This window comes from Mus caroli, unplaced genomic scaffold, assembly GCF_978045245.1.
Source record: "Mus caroli unplaced genomic scaffold, Mus_caroli_1 scaffold_1, whole genome shotgun sequence".
Classification (NCBI taxonomy): Eukaryota; Metazoa; Chordata; class Mammalia; order Rodentia; family Muridae; genus Mus; species Mus caroli.
This window is the reverse complement of record NW_028227256.1, coordinates 55,133,430-55,157,164: the sequence shown is the minus strand read 5'-3', so window position 1 is coordinate 55,157,164 and position 23,735 is coordinate 55,133,430. Positions and strand designations below refer to the sequence as shown.

At 43.6% G+C, this 23,735-nt stretch overlaps 1 protein-coding gene across 1 annotated transcript in view; it reads right to left on the bottom strand.

Moving 5' to 3' along the window:
• LOC110290283 (aldehyde oxidase 4) overlaps nucleotides 1-23,735 on the bottom strand; it is a 60,029-nt gene that overhangs the window by 24,256 nt on the left and 12,038 nt on the right. Inside the window, exons 6-16 of the mRNA XM_021156806.2 lie at nucleotides 22,241-22,302; nucleotides 17,299-17,382; nucleotides 16,412-16,492; nucleotides 14,041-14,185; nucleotides 13,717-13,809; nucleotides 11,602-11,753; nucleotides 10,396-10,489; nucleotides 8,839-8,951; nucleotides 6,307-6,491; nucleotides 4,796-4,958; nucleotides 242-334 (exon numbers count right to left, since the gene is read on the bottom strand). Of these exons, the coding sequence (XP_021012465.1) occupies nucleotides 242-334; nucleotides 4,796-4,958; nucleotides 6,307-6,491; nucleotides 8,839-8,951; nucleotides 10,396-10,489; nucleotides 11,602-11,753; nucleotides 13,717-13,809; nucleotides 14,041-14,185; nucleotides 16,412-16,492; nucleotides 17,299-17,382; nucleotides 22,241-22,302 (1,265 nt within the window). The remainder of the gene's footprint in view (nucleotides 1-241; nucleotides 335-4,795; nucleotides 4,959-6,306; nucleotides 6,492-8,838; nucleotides 8,952-10,395; nucleotides 10,490-11,601; nucleotides 11,754-13,716; nucleotides 13,810-14,040; nucleotides 14,186-16,411; nucleotides 16,493-17,298; nucleotides 17,383-22,240; nucleotides 22,303-23,735) is intronic.

Below are 23,735 nucleotides of genomic sequence, written 5' to 3'. Positions count from 1 at the left end.
GATCAAAATTAGCGAAGTGAAGGAGAAATGTCAGGAAACCTGGAAAAAAGTCCAGAAGGAAAATTCAGCCTCTAACTCCTCCACCATGGTTTCCTTGAGTAAACCATGGAAATTGTATCCATGTGACCATTGGCTGGCTTTTATAAGACTATATGTTTACTTATGATGAAGGTGTTGAAAAGAGAGGTGCATGTATATAACACATATCTGAGTGCATAGATTAATAAAAAGCTCTACCCACCTGGAACATCTGGATTCCTTGGGGTGTTTCTATGGGGAAGTCATCTAGGGCACTCACAAACTTTCCTGGGATGTCAGGAAACTTCTGAGGATCCTGGAGAAAAAGGTTACTTTGCATTTGAATTTATAGCCTGAGCTACTGACTTGGGAAACAAGTACAGAGACAGAATGAATGACCTGGGCTCATGAGATGATGATTCAGCAGGTAAAGGTGTTTGCCATTGAACCTGATAATCTGAGTTTAATCTCCAGAACCTACATAGTGGAAAGAGAGAACTGTTCTCTCTCTCTCTCTCTCTCTCTCTCTCTCTCTCTCTCTCTCTCTCTCTCTCTCTCACACACACACACACACAGAAAGAAGAAAGAAAGAAATAGAACTACCCAATCTAGTGTTCCAGATCTTTGACATTGGCGTTGCTAAGAGTGCCTAGAAGTTCAAGTTCCCCAAACGAGTAGAGAAACTATGACATCTGTTCAGGCACTCAGAGAAGGGGAAGCTTGCTTCAGTAAGCATTTACAAGGTCTCCTTTTGAATGATTGAAGGAAGTCTGTCTTGATAATAGTAAAGAAAATAGAATGAAACTAAATATGTAACAATAGAGAGTTTATGGTAAATTTGGATTCAAAATTCCACAATCATGAGAAATAATTTTGTAGAAATATATTTATGGACACTGGCAAAAAATAGTTCGGGGTGGCCAGCCAGTAATGCAGCCTCCAAATCCTACAGCCGGAAACCACAGATATGCCAGAGAAGCAGGCACTCTTGTATATTCACTCCTTTCCTTTCCTGCAAAGCTAATCCCTCAGTCTCATCCCCAGCTCCACGGCAGGCAGACTACCAGCTGTGGCCTTTCCTCCCTCTCTGCCCCAATCCCCAGGGGTCCTAACAGACCCTGGCAGCACACCCTGCTTTATTCCCCACTAGGATCCAGCTAGTCACTTTCTTCTAGCCCATCTCTGTCTCTAACTGTGAGCTCTCATTACCTAGAAACACATTTAAACCCCTACAAGGCAACAGACAGCCACCACACTCCCCTAAAAACCAGAGAGACATCATAATAGACACTGAGGAAATCCTGAGAATCATAAGAAGATACTTTAAAAATCTGTACTCCACCATATTGGAAAATCTAAAAGAAATGGGTAATCTTCTTATACATACAACCTATCAAAGTTAAATCAATATCAGATAATCAATTTAAACAGACCTATAACCCCTAGTGAAATAGAAGCAGTCATTAAAAATCTTCCAACTAAGCTGGGCGTGGTGGCGCACGCCTTTAATCCCAGCACTCGGGAGGCAGAGGCAGGCGGATTTCTGAGTTCGAGGCCAGCCTGGTCTACAAAGTGAGTGCCAGGACAGCCAGGGCTACACAGAGAAACCCTGTCTCGAAAAACCAAAAAAAAAAAAAAAAAAAAAAAAAAAAAATCTTCCAACTAAAATAAGCCTAGGACTAGGTGGTTTTAGCACAGAGTTCTACAGACTTTCAAATAAGAGTTAATCCCAATTGTCCTCAAGTTATCCCCAAAAAATAGGAAAAGAAGGAATATTGTCCAATTTTTAAAAACAAGGCTGTTTAAAAGCCACATTAAAAACCCAAGAGAATTACAGACCTATTTCCCTTATGAACAAATGCAAAAATTCTCAATGAAATACTTGCAGATTGAATTTAAGAACACATCAAAAAGATCATCTATCATGGTCAAATAGGCTTTATCCTAGAGCTGCAGGGATAGTTCAACATACATAAATAAATAAATGTAATCTATCATAGAAACAAACTGAAAGAAAAAAATCATGTGGTCATCTTATTAGAAGCAGAAAAGAGAGAGGCTGGAGAGATGGCTCAGCTGTTAAGAGCACTGGCTGCTCTTCCAGAGGTCCTGAGTTCAATTCCCAGCAACCACATGGTGGCTCACAACCATCTGTAATGAGATTTGATGCCCTCTTCTGATGTATCTAAAGACAGTGCCAATGTACTCATATAGATAAAATAAATAAATCTTAAAAAAAAAAAGTGGAAAAGACCATTGGCAAGATCTAGCATTCCTTTATGATTTAAGTCTTGGAGAGATCAACTATACAAGGCACATACTTCAACTTAAAAAAAGCGATTTGCAGCAAGCTCATAGCCAACATCAGTTTAAATACAGACAGAGAAACTCAAGGCAAACTCACTAACATCAGGAGAAGACAAGGTTCTTCATTCTTTCAGTTAGTACTTGAAGTCTTATCTAGAGTAATAACTGACAGACATCAAAGGGGATACAAATAGAAAAGGAAGAAATAAAAGTGTCTTTATTTTCAGATGATTTTTTTCATACAATATAACCTGATTATATTCCCCTCCCCCCCACTCCTCCCAGTTCCTCCCCACCTCCTCTCCTATCCTGATCCACACCCTTTCTGTCTCTAGTTGGAGAGCAAACAAGCAACTAAAGAATTATATTGAAATAAAATAAAAAAACCAAATAAATTAGATTATGGCAAAAACAAGAAAATGAACCAAGAAAAAGAAACAAATAAAGAAAGAAAGGTAGATGCAGAGACCCACATTCCCACACACAGGAATCTCATAAAACCCTAAAACTAAAAGCCATAATACACACACACACAGGACCCGTATGGTTAAAAAACAAACAAACAAACAAACAAACAAACAAAACAAAACAAAACTAACTGGAAAATCCAAAAGAAATGGAGTATTTTCTTGTACATACCATCTATCAAAGTTAAATCAATATTAGACAAGCTATTTAAACAGACCTAAAAGCCCTAGTGAAATAGAGGAAGTTATTAAAAGTCTTCCAACCAAAATAAGCCCAGGGCTAGATGGTTTTAGCACAGGTTTAACCAACACTTCAATTACATGCAACTGACTCTCGGTATTGGAAGCCTCCTCGGATGCTAGGGGCTAGCCAATGGGGCTCTATAGAGCTATCTAAGCTAGGAATGGGGATAACCTCCAGCAGGGGCTTTGTCACTCAAAAGGATTCTAGCTATTGTGAATGTGTGTGTGTGTGTGTGTGTGTGTGTGTGTGTTTCCATTTAAAGCTAAAAATTGACTTCTAAAGTTCTGTGAAGAATCATATTGGAATTTTGATAGGGATTGTGTTGACTCTGTACACTGCTTTTGGTAGGATAGCCATTTTTACTCTATTAATTCTATTGATCCAAAAGCAATGAAAGATCTTTCCATCTCCTGATAGCTTCCTCAATTTCTTCCTTCAGTGTCTTAAAGTTTTTATCATCCAAGTCTTTCACTGGCGTGGCTAGTGTTAACCCCAGATATTTTATGATTTTTGAAGCTCTTGTAAGGAAAGGTGTTGCTTTTCTGACTTGTTTCTCGGTCTATTTGTCACTTGTACATAGGAGGGATACTGGGTTTTAGTGTATTTGTATCCTGCTGCTTTGCCTCAAGCATTTGTCGGTGGTAAGAATTTCCCAGTGGAATTTTTTGAGTCACTTATGTATACTGTCATATCATAGATATCTACATACTAGATGTGGTAACCCATAGGTAATAAGGCTATGTAATAGAACACATGGAACTGCTGCTGATACGACGTGTGAATGGAAAGGAGTGACTAACCCAACAGCACAACGTTCTCAGTCATTAAAGAGATATGCAGGTGGTCATTTCTCTGCTGGATTTGTTTCAATCTCTGGCTTAGACTTATCAAAAGGACACCCCACACATGAGATAAAATCTAAGCAAGTACTGAGGACATAGTTTTAAAGTAAGCTGGCTAAGGAGAAGGTAACAGAGACTCGGAAACAGCTTGTATGTCTAAAAGTTAGGCAGTTGAAAGATTTCTTTTTTTGTTTTTTTGAGACAGAGTTTCTCTATATAGCCCTGGCTGTCCTGGAACTCACTTTGTAGACCAGCCTGGCCTTGAACTCAGAAACCTGCCTGCCTCTGCCTCCCAAGTGCTGGGATTAAAGGCATGCGCCACCACCGCCTGGCCTACTGAACCTTCATCAGTGCAGATGTGTCTAAAACTAAAGAATGGATGAGATAACGGTCTATCTACCCATGGACATGCCAAGGAACCATTGTCTATGGTATCATTAAAAATATTTAATAACACTGAAAAAAGTGAAATAACTGAGCTTTACTAAGCAGTTATAGCCACCCCTCCCCCACATACTTATATAGAAAGGGCTTAGAAGGACTATTGGTAATGTTTGAATATTCAACGGTATTGAATGTTATTTCTTCCCTCATTTGGATCTATAAGTATTAAAATATCATTTTCTTCTTTCAACAAGAAAATATTTTTTAAAGAGGAAAGTATGCAATTCGCTTACTGATGACTTTTCATTGTTGTTGGACAGTCACTTGGAACATTAGCATTTATCCCAGAGATGGAATAGTGTGGCTGCTCCCTTCAGAGACTCAGACTGAAGGGAGAAGGATGGAGGAGCTGCAGGGTTGCACCCCATACTACTCTCTGCAGGGGTGGGGTGGGGGTGGGGTGGAGGTGGGGAAGGGAAGACTGTTCTTTGTGTACAGACCCAGGCATCCAGGGGCTCAAAGAAGCTATTTACCATTTCATTCAGCCATCGCTGCACTTTGAGGTAGAATTTGAAGAGCAAGCTGATGATGAGGGTGCGTCGGTACTCCACCATGCCTCCCTCAGCATCTGGTGGGATGCGGATCTCCTGCAGGACCAGCTGGCATGCGTCACTCAGCATTTGGTCGTCCCATTGCCTGGCAGGACAGAAGATGAATATTTCACGGAACAGCCAAAGACTGTCCTAAGGTTTGTTCTCTCTCGGTCTCAGGTTGAGATGTGATCACTGCCATGGTGCAGTTGAGAGGAGGTGCAGTTGCCAGACCAAGCAGTCTATCTTTAGAAGGGACTATGACTTTGCCAGGGCTGGACCTCTTCTGGTGAGCGTGGGGTATTACAGAGAAACGTTGTCTATTTGTCTTCTTCAAACTCCCTTCCATTTTTAACAGAGAGCTGAAGCAGCAAGGCCTTGCCAGCCCTATGCTCTGGGACTTTAGCCCCTAGACTCACAGACCAAAACAAAACCCTTCCCTTTAGTAAATGACTTAGTCTCCAGTATTTTGTTATAGTAACAGAAAGTATGTTACAACAAGCAAGCAGACACCAAACTGTAGCAATGAAAAAGGAGGTGTGTCTGTTACTTCTCAAGTCCAAACAAAATACCTTTAAGACATGCCATTAGCTTTTTGTATTTATTATTAGAGATAGGATCTTAGACAGCTGAGACAAGCCTCTAGCATGTGCTCTTCCTGAATGCTCTACCACGCCAGTTTCCTTCACTTTCTTCAGAGTCTGACTTAATGGTTGCCAAGTCTTTCTTCATAAACTGATCATATGGATTTACTTAGGTTAAAAAAAGAATCAACCCTGAAAAAACTAAAGATTTCTGAAGTCTGGAGTTCTGTTTTCACTAGGGGAAAGTTTTAGAAGTGAGGGTTTAATTCAGTATCTGAGGAAAACCTCGTTTAAGTTCCACCCACTGGGAATGATCATATGTGGTTAAGAACAAATGATTGCAAAAACACTAGTTGGATTTTTTTTTTTTAAAGAAAAAAAAAACTTTCTAGAGGCCAGCCATAATGAGGGTTTCTGGAGCAAAACCCTCTGACATGTCAAAGATTCCATCTTCTTGATGTAGCTTAAAGATACTTTTTCATTTTCAGGATTCAGTATTGGAGATATTTGCTTATTTTGCAGGTCATTTACTTAAAAAACAATATCTACTTAAACTACGCAATTTCTGCAATAATTGTATAGAAACCTGCAATACATGTTGCCTGGTGGTGGTGGCACACACCTTTAATCCTATCATTCAGGAGGCAGAAACGGATAGATCTCTGAGTTCGAGGCCAGCCTAGTCTACAGAATGAGTCTCATGACAGCCAAGGCTACACAGAGAAACCCTGTCTTGAAAGACAACACACACACACACACACACACACACACACACGCACGCACACACAGAGGTTTATAAAATCTCAGAAAATTTCCTCAAGTACAGTTTTAATGAAAATTCAAGCAGAAAGGTGTGTAACTGGGACCTACCTCCCAATGAGCTGCTTGCAGGTTTGACTTGCAGAGACCACAGTGGGGGCAACACTTCCAAAGAACATCTTAAGATCCTTGATCGTGTTTGTACCTTCCTCAAACTCCACGCTCATACCAGCATTGACAATAGCAAAGGCATTTTCCTGACGCTGTGCCAACCGGAGTCCTGACACAAACTGCCACTAGAGATAGAGATACTCAGAATGATTAGTGTAGGACACACAGCAACTCCTCCTCCTCCTCTCCCCGTGATGATGATGATGATGACGACGATGATGTGTGTGTGTGTGTGTGTGTGTGCGTGCGTGCGTGCGCACGTGTATACACAGTATGTGGAGGGAGAGGCAAGAGGTCAATATCAAATGTCTTCTTCAGTTGTTCTCTGCCTTTCTTTTTGGAGACAGGATCTCTCACTGAACCCGGGGTTTACCAGATGGCTAGTGTGGCTGCCCAGTGAGCTTTAATCTGTCAGTCTCTCTCTATGTACCATCCCTGAACCACCAGATCTGGGATCACAGACAGCATAGATCATGACATTTGTTACTTTATTTATTTTAGTGGGGGTGTTGGGGCTTGATTCTCATGTCTGCCGTTGCAAGCGCTTTACCCACTGAGCCATCTCTGCTGGCCTTCTGGTGATTGTTTACAGTAAAAACCTGCAAATGGCTTATCACACAGACACAGTTAGTGATGGCAGTTCATGTGAGTATTGTCCTGCTTACATGTCTCATGTGTAGCAGTGTTTAATCCTCAGCAGCTCTGCTCATTTTCAGTTACGAGGACAATGTTAGTGACTTCTGCAAGGTCACGGTAAGTGGCAGGCCTAAGCTTCAGATTCTGCTGAAGCTCCAGGCTCTCTGCTTTTCTCGGCCTCAGCTGAGACCATGAGGAAGTGATTCTAGTGTCTGGGTTTTATTTGCTTTAAGAAGAATTTGGGGTGGATCAGACGGTGTGTGTCCCAGGCTGCTGGGTGAGATGAGGGCAGAGTCTGGGACTGGTGACCTCAGATGAGCTACCTAGAACCACTTTTTTCTATTTTTATTTGCCTTCTGTGTAGATTTCATTGGATGATATCCTTTAGCTAAAGAAAAACCCTGAGCACCCCTGGAACACACAGTCTCCAGGATTCCAGATCTACACAAGCCATTCTAGGGAGAATCTCATTTCCTGCTTGGTACTCTAGCCCTGAAGTTGAGACACCTCTTTATGGGGGAGGAGTCTTGAGGCTGCAGGGGAAGTCAATGATCACTGGAGCCCTGCCAACATAAAGCATATCAGAGAAGCTTCTCAAAGGAGCAGTAATTGCACGTGGATCTCCTGTGCTGTGCTGCTCAGTGGGGGCTCTTCTGCCCATTCCCACTTCCACCACATTCACGGCTGTCTCCCACCTGAATGACTGTATAAGCCTCCCTCCTGTCAGTCTTCAGTCCTCTCACAACTGGGCCATCCCATCATCGTGCTGGGCCACCCACAGTACTGTAAACATCTCTTTTGTATAAACATTACCCTGCTTTAACAGTTCAAAGGTGGCCATGTGCTAAGACAGACACAAGCTCTGTGTTGCATCTGACCTGCTCTGTGCTGGGTCCCAGCCACTCTTTCAGTCTCACTTGTCATGATGCCCTGGCTGCTCTGGTCGGGTCTGCCCCACCCCCTTCATAGTCTCTTACCTGGAATTGTACCCTCCTTGCCACAGATCTGGAGCCTATCACAGGCTATGTTGAATCCCTGTTGTTCTCCACATTACATTGTCTGGCTCCCAACCTCCGCAAATCCATCCATCCTCATGCCCTCCCCTCCTTAGCTCCACTATACTGACTGCTCTGCCAGACCTCCTCCTTGTCCACTTGTTGTTTTTAAAAAGATTTGTTTATTTATTTTATGTATATGAGTACACACTGTAGCTGTACAGATGGTTGTGAGCCACCATGTGGTTGCTGGGAATTGAACTCAGGACCTTTGGAAGAGCAGTCTTACCCACTGAGCCATCTCAGCCACCCCTTGTCCACTCATTTTATGGTCCTTGGTGGCTGAGCTTTGTTTTTTATTTCTCGTCTTTCCTACTAGACTTAGAGAGCCTGGGGGAAAGAACCTGAGACCTTTTAAACAAGCTCCTGTATGCTCTTCCTGGGTTAACATTGTGTTGTAGAATAGCAGTCATTTAGTTCCCAATGATTCTACTATCATAAACTATCGGTGTTCGGCAAATAGCTCCATAATAAAATTTCAGTTCATCAGAAACCGCTGAGGCCGATATCGCTATACATTTACATACTCTCTGCTAGGATGCACATTTATCTATAACCAAAGTTTATGCTCACCCAGGTGGTTCCTTTTTTTTGCAAGGCACCCCCAACCGCCAAAAGTCATAAAGTGTCCCTTCTGTGGAAGCAACTCAAATGGCCATCTGGGAACTGATCTCTCACTGTCAGTGGCCCTAAACTCTCTCAGAAGCAGTCAGTGGTCTGCCGTTGGAAACACCCAGCAGGTGAATGATGCAGCACTGGGATGAAGGTACAGGAACCTCACCTGAGCAGTGTAAGGAATGGAAATGGACAAGATAACCTCTTCTGGTTTCAAGTTAGCCTCAGGCAACTTCTCAAGGAAAGGGCCATTTAAAGGGAGCTGCCGATCTTTTCCTTCTGTTAGAGAAAAGGATCCGGGTTAAGACATGCTTATCAAACAGGGACTACCTGGAATGAACTGGCTGGGAGCCAGAGCCCAGGAGACTGAGTCCCAGCCCCAAGCCTCAGGTGCCTGAGGCAAGTCATGGAAACTTTGGGGCCTAGGCTTCAGAATGACAGAGTTGCACTGGGTGAGCTAAAAGTCCCATAGCCCATTGCATTCACTCACAAACGCTGACTTAACAGATCTTTAAAGTAATTAGGAAATAATCGGCTACAAAGTATAACATTTCCCAAACAAGAAAAGAGAGATCCCAGGAAGTTAAATGACTTTTCCAAAGTGGCACAATGTGTGTGAGTGTGTTTGTGCGTGTGCTTCATGTGAGTGCATGTGTCTGTGTGAGGATGCTTGTACTGGAGTGTGACCCCCCTCCCCCCCAAGATATCAACCTTGGATGTTGCTCCTTAGGCTCTGCCTACTTTGGCTTCTTTTTGGACAGGGTCTCTCACTCAGCCTTGAACATGACCTGTTAGGAGGCTGACTGGCTAGGGAGCTGCTTGCTGTCCCCCCTTAGCTTCTGGGATGACATGAGAGCCACTGTGCTTGGCTTTTCCCCCTCGTTGGTTCTGGGGATTGAACTTGTGTCCTGATGCACCAAGCACTTTCCTACTGAACTTCTCATTCAGCCCTTTCCACTTTTCTTTGATTAAAATTAGAAACATGTGTGCTTTCTCTTAGATAGTTATAGTCATTTGAATCAGTTTTTAAAATGTAATTTTAACAGAAGGGAAGAGATTTTTTTATTAGCAGTACTATGAATCACATCAATTTGCTTTTATTCCCCTAAGTTTAGTTTTCTTCCATAAAGCTCATATTGGAGTCATGAGCAGTGTATAAGAACTGCCTTCTCTTCAAAGCCAGGGAAAGAAATATACCATAAACTTATGACAAAAATATGTCATAAGCCCCAAGAAGCCTCTTATTCTTTTCTGTATCTTTTGCAATCATGGATTTATTAATTGTATAGTAATACAATTTGCTGTGGTTCTCGTGTGACCGTTAGAGGGCAGCATGCAGGACTCAGTTTTCTCCTTCTGCCCTGTGGGTCCCAGGGATCAAATTCAGATTGCCAGATTTGCCCGCAAGCACAAGCGCTTAACCCACTGAGCCATCACAGCAGCCCAGATCCTTTTCTCAAATGTCTTTGATTCTATAATTTGGACTGCTTATAAGTGGGCCAAATATTTAAGAAAAGTATCAGAGACATTAAATCCAGTCTATAAGCACAGATCTTCTGGAAGAGAGGTGGATCACAGCTTCTGCCTCAGGTTTGAGGTGATATTTGAGGCTCAGGGGGCTAAGCAAAATGTTCTTGAGTCCCTAGTTCATAGTATATAGCAGGGTCTATGTGAAAAAAAAAAGGTAAGTGTAAAATCAAAGGCCCAAAGCTTTATCTCTTACCTCTAGATACCACATTGATGATAGCATTTCCAGCTGCCAAAATAGGGTTGAGGTCAGAAAAATTAGGACAGCTTGCAACGTGTCCTCCTACAGTCTAATAAGAAGATGACATAAAAGAGTTGCATTCAGTTATCTGACAGGTAAGGAATCATGTGCACAGAGATATTGTGTATGTTTTTAATTCTCCTTTTTGCTCCACAGAAAGATCTGGGAGCATTTGGAAGCTGCTAAATAATTCTGACACCATGCTGTGCAGACCCACCAAAACCCTGCGGGCTGAGGAGGGACCCGTGGGCAGTGAGGACAAACAGCTGCTTAGAGAAAAGGTCTTCACACACATGTGCGCCTGTTCAGAAGCCTTCCTTGATATGCATGCTCCTTCATGAAGCCAAGCAAGTGATGGGAGTGAAGTCAGCAGGTTAGGGGGAAACATGAGAGTGTGGCCAAGGGAAAGAAAGGGGAAGGCAGAGAGCCTGAAGCCCCAGTAAACAGACCTCAGCCATATAGCCAAGAAACCCGATGCTTCTCCATGGCTTGAAGCCTGCAGGGAAGTATGCTTAGGACAGGCTTGAACAGGGATCTTAAGGGCACTTATGGGAGCAAGTTCACTGAGATGAGCAGTGTCATTTAGGAAATGGACACAAAATACAGATGATAGAATATGTGGCCGATTTGTGGATCAGCAGAACGCTGGAGACAATCATGACAAACTGTATCTGCCTGTCCCCCACGTCCTGATGGCTTGCCCAGCATGCATGCAATGACGAATGGCTTGAGCCAATTAACCTAAAAGCCATAAGTAATGGGAAAAACCCAGTAAGTGAGACAGCTAGATGACTGGGAGTCCAAGGATGTGTGCATGGGCATACGTGCCAGAAATGAACAGTAGACCAAAGGTCTAAGAGGAGAACCAATCAGAAGAGCTTTGGGGAAGGTGGGATCTTGTTAGATGTACCCTAGATAAGACATGCCTCACAGATCGTCTAAGCTGGATGGGACCCTAGACATGGTTCCATTTGGTTGGTTTTTCGTTTCCAAACTCAAGTGACCACAGTTTAAGGAGTTTAAGTGGCTTCCCTGGGATCCTATGATACATAGGTGACTGGGACAAGAATTTGTATATATCATAATTTGTTATATCACACACACACACACACACACACACACACACACACACACACACTGTGATTATTTTATAGAACATACAGCCATATTCCTAATCTGGGGCCCTGCAAGTGTCCTCAGATTTTTCTGGAGGGCGTGAAAGGTTTTGGTCTTCTCCTTTGGTTGTTCTGATACCAGAAAATCCAAGGCATCTTTAAACTGTGCCAGGCTGTATCCTGCTCCTATTGTTACCCCTGAAAGCAAGAGAACAGAACATAAGTGCACAGTGAGTCTATAAGCCGAGCATGCATGGAAACAGGCTTCTAAGGAGATCTGCTCCTCATATGTTTAATTAGGATGACAACAACTGGTTCTTCTGACCATTTGCCTTATTGTGATGGTTAACATTTACAGGCAACTTGACTGTGTATCTAAGGATGTTTCCAGAGATTAACTAACAGGGACACCTTCCTCGTGAAGGCAGTGTTGTCTTATAATGTGGGAACCCACATGGGGGCAATAAGAGCATGGGTTTAATACTAAACCATAAAAAAAGAGAACCTAGCATTTGGCACTTTCTGCTTCCTGACTGGGGACACAAGTTGCCTCCAGCACCTGTTCTCATGATTTTTCCTGTCACATGATTGTACCCTAGAATAGAAATCCAAAATAAATCTCCCTTCCTTAACCTTGCTTTCCTTTGGGTATTTTGCCCCAGCAACGAATAAGTAACTAATACAAAAGCATGGTCATCTTGCAGGAATTTTTTCTCTGCTGGCTCCCTAAGCTCCAGGATGTAGCTGCCCTGATCAGCCACGCCTGTCCTGCTGTGATGGAATGAAGTGCTCGAAACCAGGATCCAGCATAAACCTTTCCTCTTTATAATACACTTCTCTCAGGTGTTCTGTCACAGCGATGGAAACCCCAAACAATCCTCAAACATTAAGTCCCGAATCCTTCTTCTCAGACATAGATAGTCAGGCTTGCCTTGGATTTTAGTATACACTAACCACAGATCATCAAAATTCAATACTTCATTTGCTTTCTCTGAGAAAATGACCAAATATGGAAATTCTAAATCCCCCACTTTTTTTCTGAGACAGTTTTGCTACACTACAGAGCCCAGGCTGGCCTTAAACCCATAGTCCTTCTTGCCTCAGGCCCATGGATACTAGATTATAGGGTGTGCCAGTACATTAGGACTTCAACTCTCCCTTTGAAGATCATTAAACCAGCAAAGTTTCCACTGTCCACTTGTTCTTCTTCCTCAGTCCTCTCTTCCCTTGGCCCCTCCCCCTTTAAAAGGAGAACAGGAGCAGACACCTGCTTGCAGGCTAGTTTTATCCACTGGTGTGCTAACAGGGCATGATCTCAGAAGTGTTGCCTTACCAGGGCTAATAGGATCCCTAGGGAAGTGACTAAAAAAATATCCCACTATGCGCCAAGTACTAATTCACACATTGGACATAAAAAATGTGCACTTATCTATGGTGTTAACATTTCATGGGGGGATGACTAGGGAGACAGTGCTTGCTGCTCCTAGGAGGGACGGCAATGAAGAAAAGTTGGAGCAACAGATACAGCTCTACTGGCTCTGCCACCTCATCTCTATATCCTCACTGCACCCTACCCAGTGACCTCACCCACATGCCTGGATAGTCTCCCTTATGCATCTTTTCCTGTATCTATATCCATTCATGTAGACATTCCAACAGTTAAGAAAAAAATGAATGGGCCAACTGACTCAAGGACGGCATGTTAGAGGAATCATTGAAAAAATGAAAAGAATGAATGAAAGAAAAAAATTAAAGAAAAAAATAAAGTTGCTCATGGTTGCATTTTACATTTTAAATTTTGCGGCCAAAATTGTGTGTGTGTGCATGCATGTGAATTAGTGTGTGTACACACACATGTGCATTAGTATGCACGCATGTGTGTGATGCTCCTAAAGAAAAAAAATATTTGACCAATTTTTCTATATGTGGCTGAGCTCTTTGACTCATTGGTATCTTCTTGTTATGGCTTTGATGACAATGTGACTCTTAGTGACACAGCTGAGTGAGATATTCTGAAGATATACTGAGAACTTGTAGTAAGTAACCACGAAGTCACTCTGAATGAATAAGTGAAGTCAGGTGTCCTGTGACATGTCAGTGATTATTACTAGTCCCCCACTGAGCTAAGGCTGATGTCTTATTTGAAACACAAGATGCTTACCATTGTTTGTGGTGTCCATAAAATTTAGTTCTGGAACCCCAAGTGGGAATATAAAAACTGGATAGAATTCATCATTAAATTTAATACCGGGTCCTTAAGGAGAAAAACAGGAAGCAATTAGAAAGAGAGAGCACTGGGTTACTGGTAAGACAGTGTAAAACTGACGATGTATAGAGCTTATTTGTAAAAGGAAAGAAAGGAGCCACTGTAAAGGAACCTGAGTTCCATGAATAGAAACAAGCTGTGCTCACCAAGAGTTTAAGGAGGAGCACAGATGCTTAGGTTAATGGGTCTAAGCTAAACCATATCCGAGATAACACATACCCAATGTGGTGTTCCCCATGACGAGTGGGGCTTCGGGGTAGCTGGCTTTCAGTTCCAGGAGGTCATTCAATGTCACAGGGATGATCCAGGTGGTTCTCTTCCCTTGGAATGTCAACCTCCTCTTGTTTGGATCTTCTGCCATTCTCTGCAGAGAAGCAAAGCCACTGTACCTTCCAGCAGCCACATGGTCTACTGGTCACTTTAGCTTTCCCAGGAGACCTAACTTCTAGGGATCAGAAAAGGACGGGCTGAAACTCCCAAATTGATGAGATCACATTCTGCTAGGTATCTGTGGGGCATTGGGCTGTACACAGACAGTCTGGTTTCCAGTTGAGCTGAGGTCTGAACCCCGGGGCCCGGGGGTGATAATTCACCTACATGGGATGGAAGGAGTTCTGTCATGTCTCCTGGAACTCAAGGCTCCTGTCGAAGTTACCCCCCCTCAGCCCCCACAAGAGAAGCATGGTTAGTAGTCATGTAGGCAATGTCCCAAGCTTCTGACCTTTGGGCTAAACTCCTCCCCAGTTACCTAGCAACAGTAAGATAAAGCAGCCCCCTATAAGAGGGGCTCTTTGGCCCCTCTTCACTCTCACACTCCTCTCCTCTCCTCTTGCTCTCCTCTCCTCTCCTCTCCTCTCCTCTCCTCTCCTCTCCTCTCCTCTCCTCTCCTCTCCTCTCCTCTCCTCTCCTCTCCTCTCCTCTCCTCTCCTCTCCTCTCCTCTCTTCTCCTCTTAGTTCCTCTCCCTCTCTTACTCTCTCTTTCTCTCTAGCCTTTCTTCTCTCTCTTTTACCTTCTCTCTTTCCCCTGCCTTTCTATAATAAAGCTCTAAAACCATAGACTGTCTCTGTTCATCTGTGCTTACTCTCTCCTCCGTGGGAACCTCTCTCTCTAAGCCCTCTCTCCCATAACCCTAGGGGTACAGGGTGTTTCCCCGGCCCCACCTCTGGTCAGGGGCTGCCCCTTGTCCACCCCTCTGCCCCCCATCAAGTGGGGTCAATGGCTTAGATGCCCACCCAGGGCTGAGTGGAAAGCGTTTGGCAGCCCTCCCCGTCTGCCTGCCTAGAGCATAGGAGGAACTCTGGCCGCATGTGGGCTATTCTCCCTCCCCCTTCTTCCCCTGCCCCATTTTAGTTCCCACAGGTATCCATAGGGACACTGTCTATACTTGTGAAGTAAGTGTCTGTAGAGGCAGGTGGGGTAGTGGAAGAGCCTTGGTCTGTTGTAGTTCTACTCCAGCCCTGGAGAATTAGAATTTGCACAGGAACTGGCCTCTCGGGAGGAACTGGGTTCCCAGGAGACTTGGCTCTGATAACTTACCTCACCACTAAACCTCCATGTGCACATGGCCTGGATTTTGCTTCTTTCTGTTTATAAATGACAACATTGCTCCAGGCCAGGTGGAGAGAAGCTAAGAATACGCTTTCCCTCAGTTCTGGTGAAAACTGCAGTTCAGTCTGTTTCCTGGCCTCTGCCTCCTGGGTCTTCAGTATAGCAATGAGCAATGGACTAGAGATTCTGTTAACTGTGACCCAGAGAAACTCATCTTTGGGCTCAGATGATCACTGACTTAAAGAAAAATTGTCACGGAACAGTATTCCCTTAAAAATTAAAAAAAAAAAACCAAAACACCTCACTTGTTATTTGTTTATTGGTGTGTATGTGTGTCTTGTGTGCTGTGTGTTGTATGTCTATGTGTGGGTTGTATGTCTTTATGTGCTGTGTCTCTCTGCATGCTCTATGTCTCTCTCTGTGTTACTGTGTGTGTGTATGGGAAATTGATTTTCTTTTACAGCCCTGCATACATCTATCTAGTATACATATTAGATATACGACTTTAAAACACTGACTCATAGCCAAGTTCTCACACTCTCAGGGATACGAGGCACTGAGTTCTGAGAATCCAGGGGATTGTCTCTCACCTACCATGCTCTCTCCAGGGCAGAGTCCACATACAGAGTCCAGAGCAGGAGTACCGGCATAATAGAATGTGACCTGAATTATTTCCCCTTTTCGCTTTTTCTTTACTACATTGAGCCAGCAGCTAACTGTACAAGCAGCACAATTCCATTGTCCTATGATTCATTTTACTGTCACTTTACTGTTTTACAAACGTCCTTTAAGATACCCAGGAGCACCTGTGTGGCCTCAAGATCCTGAGCTGCCAGGATTCAGCCCAAGAGACCCCAAGGTCCAGGCAGCACCACCCTCCTGCTTTGATTATCTATTGGAAGAACTGAACAAATCTCTGAGAATGACTCCATTATGGTGGACACACCCCCGTCTCTTAACAACTAGTGCTTGGTGGGTCTCTGGTGTATACAAAAGGGCATGTGCTACATAGTATCTTGAAACAAGAGCAAAGCAACTTACAATCAGTTCAGGAGGAAATATAGGTTCCTGCGATGGGTCAAACGGCTGGAACTCATCTTCATTGTACAGTTTAGTACACATCTCAAGAAAACACAGAAGAATACAAATGGAACCTCAGAGTTACGGAGAGACACACAGCAATATTCAGGTATAGCATAATGCCTCCTGACACACTGACCCAAAGTAAGATGAGGGAGGCACAGGGCTGAATTCTGTATTCCCAGGACTGATCATTGGCCTTCTGCACTGGCTCACCAGTATTATTGTGGGTACTTATTTTTATGAACACAAAGGTGCCTGAGGTGGTTAATATTGATTGTCAACTCTAAAGGCTCTAGATTCCTCTAGGAGCAAGCCTTTGGCTATGTCTGTGAGGGAGAGTCTAGACTGGGTCAACTGGGACGGAGAGACCTACCCTGTATATGAGTGTTCATCATCCTATGGGCCTGAGTGCAGACTGAGTAAAAAGAAGAGAAGAGAAGAGAAGAGAAGAGAAGAGAGGAGGGGAGGGGAGGGGAGGGGAGGGGAGGGGAGGGGAGGGGAGGGGAGGGGAGGGGAGGGGAGGGGAGGGGAGGGGAGGGGAGGGGAGGAGAGGAGAGGAGAGGAGAGGGGAGGAGAGGGGAGGAGAGGAGAGGGGAGGAGAGGGGAGGAGGAGAGGAGAGAGAGAACGAGCCAGCACAGCTCCCATCTCTCTGCTGCAGAGGCAGTGTGACCAGCTAGCTGTCTTACGCTCCTGCCACCCTGCCTTCCCTTGACTGCACTGCACTCACAAACAGACTTTTAATGACACAAACTTCACTTAGTGACTGAGAAGAGGAGGTACAGTTGGATTTGTATTAATGCTTTTTGGATCGATCCTGACTGAAGCAGGAAAATCAGAGACTTACCTTTTCCTCTCTGCTCTTCAAACATTTCTCATCTGGATCCATGCAGCATTTCCCAGATCCCTTCATTTGGCAAACAGTAGACTTCTTGGGAAGTAACACAGTTTAAGTCAACTCTGTGGTCAGTTTTCTGAACATGCTGACCCAGGCCCCCATTTCTGTACACACACACACACACACACACACACACACACACCCAAGAAAGTGAAAAGTTTATCTGCTGATTCCTTACTTCTATTTTTTGGCTGACTGGAAAGAGGCCCCTGATACATTTGTATCTCATCTTGTTACTGATTCTCCAATTCCCAGTAAAACATAGGTACCAAGCCTTGGAAATGGCAGGCACATGCTTGTAGTCCCAGCACTGGGGAGGTAGAGGCAAGAGGATGATTAGGAGTTCAAGGCTGTCCTTAGATACATAGCAAGTTTGATGCCAGCCTGGGCTGTAAAAACCTGGCTCAAAAATCCAAACAAATCAAAATAGGCAAAAACAAAAAAGGAGGGGTGGGGATGTATGTAGCTCAATGGGCAAGCTGATGTGTGTAAGACCTTTGGCTGCAGCCTTATACCGCGAACAACGATAAAAATGCTTAAATCTCTACATGAGTATGGGAGCTCAGGTGAGAAGCTATTCTGCTGTTAAACAACTAGAGAAAAATAAAGGGGGCATGCAACTGTGGGGACTTGCAAACTGTCACTCTGGGCTTGGGGGAAGACAAAGGGGGGTTAGAGTCCATGGGATCACCCATTGGGGCTTCCCACAGGAATCGAGAAACACAGAGGATAGCATTGTGGTGGTCAACCCAAGCAGATTGCTTTTCTCTTCACAGGGATGTCTTGAAAAGTCAAGATGCTTTAAAAAGTTTTCTATATGAAAATGAAAATGAAATAAAACTTTGGTGTTATTTGTATATTATTGAAATCATCATGATCATCATGAATTATTTGGAGGATTCAAATAGCTAATCATTTAATTATAAGTTTCAGGACATTGCATGTGGAACCAAAAGGTAATCTTTGAGGCTGAATTTGTCAGTTGTTGCCACTATCAATTCTTTTTCCTCCTTCCCACTTCTGCCTGCCCTCCCTCCTCTCCCTGTGACTCTCCCTCTTTTTCTAATTTCTCTGGTGCTTTAGTGAGATAAGGTCTCACACTGTAGTCTAGGTTGCCCTGGAAGTAGCTTACTTTATAACTCAGGCTGGTCTTGGACTTCTGGCAATCCTGTCTTAGCCTTCCAAGTGCTGGGATTGCAAGTGTGTATCACAATATCCAGTTTCATTGTCTGTTCTCATCTTCTCTTGTCACTGTGTAAATGATGTCTAAGGGTGTATAGTAATTCGGAGGCAACGAATGTCATATTTAAAACCAAGATTCTAGTTCCTGGTTTAGCAGGAGCTAGGCTGGCATGTTAAATTGGGATAATAAGCCCATCTCAAATAGTTTTGTTATACTTAATGATGAGAAAAATCTCACAGTGTCTGATGCACAGACCTGCTGGGAAAGTGAGAGCCAGTATTTTGAACTCTAAGACCATTTATACAGAATTAATTAGGGCCTTGGGTACTAGGAGCTGTGCACTGAAAAAGTACTAATTCTTTGTATTTTTGTCTACATTTTTATAGAGATTTTTATCTACAAAGAAGACAATATAGTTTTAGGCGGGACAATGTGAAGAAGGCACTGTGTCTGTAGGTTAAAAAAAAATGGCAAGATACTGGTCACTATTATGACTTACCATAAAGAGCATCTTAGGAATTAAAATTTCCAGAAAAATTTTAGTAGTAGTATAAAATATGTTTCCAATGTTGTCTCATTTTTTATTTTTAGATAAAGTCTCAGGTATCTCAGAATGAACAGAACTGGCTGTGTAGCCAAGGGTGATTCTCTTGCCTCTACTACTCAACTGTTTGGATAGCAAGCACACACTCTAGTGCCTAGTTTGTGTGGTGCTACAGTTTTGTGTGGGCTGGGCAAGCCCTCTACCAACTAACCTACACCTTGGTTTCTCAAGAACTTATGATACTTGAAATGAATTGCTATATCTTGAATTATTTTCTGTCAACAACAATGATACAAACATAGTTTCTATCATGAAAAGTGGATCCCAAGAACCATGTGCTTCAAGACTGCATCTGTATGAACTGCATCTGTATGCACTGCATCTGCATGCATTGCATCTGTATGCGTTGCATCTGTATGCACTGCATCTGTATGTGTTGCATCTGTATGCATTGCATCTGTATGCACTGCATCTGTATGCACTGCATCTGTATGCATTGCATCTGTATGCATTGCATCTGTATGCACTGCATATGTATGTGCTGTGTCTGCATGTGCTACATCTGTATACACTGCATCTGTATGCACTGTATCTGTATGTGCTGCATCTGTATGCACTGCATCTGTATGTGCTGCATCTGTATGTGCTGCATCTGTATGCACTGCATCTGTATGCACTGCATCTGTATGTGCTGCATCTGTATGCACTGCATCTGTATGTGCTGCATCTGTATGCACTGCATCTGTATGTGCTGCATCTGTATGCACTGCATCTGTATGTGCTGCATCTGTATGTGCTGCATCTGTATGTGCTGCATCTGTATGTGCTGCATCTGTATGTGCTGCATCTGTATGTGCTGCATCTGTATGTGCTGCATCTGTATGCGCTGCATCTGTATGCGCTGCATCTGTATGCACTGCATCTGTATGCACTGCATCTGTATGTGCTGCATCTGTATGTGCTGCATCTGTATGCGCTGCATCTGTATGCACTGCATCTGTATGTGCTGCATCTGTATGTGCTGCATCTGTATGCACTGCATCTGTATGTGCTGCATCTGTATGCACTGCATCTGTATGCGCTGCATCTGTATGTGCTGCATCTGTATGTGCTGCATCTGTATGCACTGCATCTGTATGTGCTGCATCTGTATGCACTGCATCTGTATGCACTGCATCTGTATGCACTGCATCTGTATGTGCTGCATCTGTATGCACTGCATCTGTATGTGCTGCATCTGTATGTGCTGCATCTGTATGCACTGCATCTGTATGTGCTGCATCTGTATGTGCTGCATCTGTATGTGCTGCATCTGTATGCACTGCATCTGTATGTGCTGCATCTGTATGCACTGCATCTGTATGTGCTGCATCTGTATGCACTGCATCTGTATGTGCTGCATCTGTATGCGCTGCATCTGTATGTGCTGCATCTGTATGCACTGCATCTGTATGCGCTGCATCTGTATGTGCTGTATCTTTATGCACTGACCTTTTCCCCCAGCTTTCTCCTCTGTGGCTCCTCTGTTCTTAGCTTTGAAAGTGACTTGGGATCTTGGCTTAATGCAGTCTTTGCTGCCCTGTGGTTAGAACTGGTTGTGACTGGCCCGCTCCTTCCTGGAAGCTGCCTTTCTGTCCCCACTTTGTTACACTGACCTTTGTGAAGATTCCCTTCTGTGTGGGGCACTGTAGTAGCTCCTACTTCCACTCTCCCATCCCACTGTGCCCTCCGCAGGCTTAGCCTTCTCAAGGCTGAGCTGAGGACTTCCCTGTGAAGGTCTCTGCTTGTGTTACTCCTCATCCAGGAGTAGTGTCTATGTGTTGGCTATCAGCTTTAAGTCTAAGTCTTTAGCTCCAAACATCATCATCCACCACCACCATCATCACCATCATCATCATCATCACCAACATCATCATCATCAACATCATCAACAACATCAACAACATCATCATCATCATCATCATCAACATCATCATCAACTTTTAAAACCTCAGTCACACCAACTTCTCTCTTTCTTCCTTTTCATTTTTAATCAGAGCCTTGGACATTGGACATCTTTTTCTATTTCAACCAATTCTCTTCCTTGTAACGTTTCTGTTGCTCTTTCTCCAGCAATCCATGTCTTTAATTCTGCAATTTCTTTTATGATATAGATCAAAGTCTCCTTACCAAAACTTTCTGATAAGTTCCCTGTCTTTTCTGTCCTCCCCTCAATTCCCTTCAGTCTGTGTTCCTTCAGTATGCATGCTTATCAGATACATTAAGCCTTTAATACCTGTCTTCTCTCCCCCTGGCTCTTTCTTTCCTGTCCTGAGGGTTGGATTGTGGGCTTCATGTATGCTAGTTAAATGCTTGTCTATCTTTTGATGTGGGACAGCACCTCACTAAGTGGCCCAGGCTTCTGTTGAACTCCTCTGTGCCCCAGTGTGCCCTCCACTTGAGATTCTCCATCCTCAGCATTAGTTCCATGCCACAAAACTGGCTGCTTTCATGATCTCCACATTTCATTTTCTTCAATAGAGTACTTGTTTATGGGAAAAGTGGAATAAATGTTATAATTCTCAGGAAAGTATCAGATTTGAAGAAATAAACAAGGCATGCTAAGGATTTAGTTAAAAACAAAAACAAAACCCAACAACAGTGAGCTACTATACTCATGAACTCAGAGAGGCTATCTGCACAGCACCAAGTGCACCAGCACAGCCCTGTGGGTAAGGTTGGGACTCAGGATACCCCATCCTTCCCGAGGAGCTACAGGCTATTATGTTTGCTGAGAGGGGAGCCATATTCCTCAGTGGTGTAGCCACTGGCAAGCTCTGAGTGAGTAACCCCCACTCACATCCATGCAAGCAACCCTAGTTAAAATGCAGGGGGAGGCAGGGGCATAGGGGGCCATGAAGGCAGGAGTGGGGGATAAGGAAGGGGTTTGGCAGGAATGGGGGGATAAGGGAGGTGACGCAGGGCATCTGCATCAGAGAACATTACATACAGGCATCAAACCGGAGAAGAGTACACACACCCAGGAGGGCATCTAGCAATCTCCAGTGGCTAAAAAGGGTGACACGGAGTTCTTTTAGAGATTGTGACTAAAACAGGCTATTTCATGTCAAAGGCCACTCACACATTAAGCCAACAGAATGCTAACCGACAGCATTTTAACTTACCGGGGAGAATGTTTTCCCGCTTTCTACAATTGGTCGATATCCAGTGCATCGGCATAAATTCCCTGATTAATAATGAATCAGGTCTTAAGGTCTTATATAGAGATAGATTACAGATGTATACACAGTGTTTTCAGCAAAATACACAAATTATCTTTGGTCTGAAACTCAGCAAGATGCTTTGAAAAAACACTTCCCTTGGAGATATTCTTCAAATAAGAGGTCGTTTGATTACAATTTTTTTTTTCCTGAAACAGTAGAGAAACCTTCACATTTCCCAACCAACTCTTCTTGCCTTATCCCAGGCCTAGACCCTAAACAGAACGCCCATTATCCTCATGACTTTGTCAGAGCCCTGGAATGAGCAGTTTTTCTTTCCCGTCATGATTAGCAGCCTCACTACAGACCTAGAGCAATCGAGTCAGTAGATCACAAACCAACAAACGCTTTCTCTTCATAATGATCTCAGGTATTGTGTCATGGTAATGGAAGGCTGACAGACACAGGGACAGTACTCCAAGGTCCTGGCTCTGTTCTCCTGGGGAATACTTGAGGCAGAGCTGTTCTACATTGCCCAGATCCTGTAACAGGTGTGCTGGGTCACTTAGGAATCTACCTTAGTATACTTGTTGGATTGTAAGTTCTTGGAGAAGCAAGATTGCCTTGAATGTTCTTGCATCCACTGGGAAATCACAGTCTGTATTTGGGAAGTAGCTGATAGTGTTCAATCAGGCAATATTTCCAAAATATGGCTGGAAGTATGAGGGAAAGTACTGTCCTTACAAAAGCATATGTATCCAGGCACGATTGGTGCATACCTCTGACTGAAGCATGCAGGAGGCAGAGGCAGGCAGGTCTGTGGATTCCAGGCCAGCCTGGTCTATACAGGGAGGTTCAGGCCAGCCAGGGGCTATGTAATGAGATCCTGTCTCAAAATTTTTGTATTATGCAATTTTTACAAACAGTTTGAATGAAGAGGTCTTAATAACACAAGGAGATTCTCACACTGTTGAAATCATACGTAGCTAAGCACACACAAAACAGATTCAAGAACTGAAACTAAACAAATAATACCCATCTCTGGGCCGAAAAGGTGGACAAAGCAGTGATATATTTGGACAGTGGTTGTCTGTCAGTAGGAGGCTTATACATGAGTTTTTCTGTGCCTTTTAATTTTTTGGGGGGGGCATCTTCACAATAGAACATTATTTTTATACTCATAAGTACACTTCAAATTATTATGTTTCACTACAGTTTCACAAGTTTGGAGCAATGTGTGTGTGGACTGGGCAGGCTTACACACTCAGCAGAACACTGTGTGGAGTGTGGGTTCTGTGTGAATGCCTTCCTGATTACAGAACAGGGGTAGCTCAGGAAGAATCTGCATATATACACAAGAAGGGCAACAGCTCTAAGATGGTTCTTTTTGGTAAGGGGGAAAGAAAAGCAGAAAGGATGTAAAGTCAGAATTTTATTGTGGAACTGAGACAAAATGTTA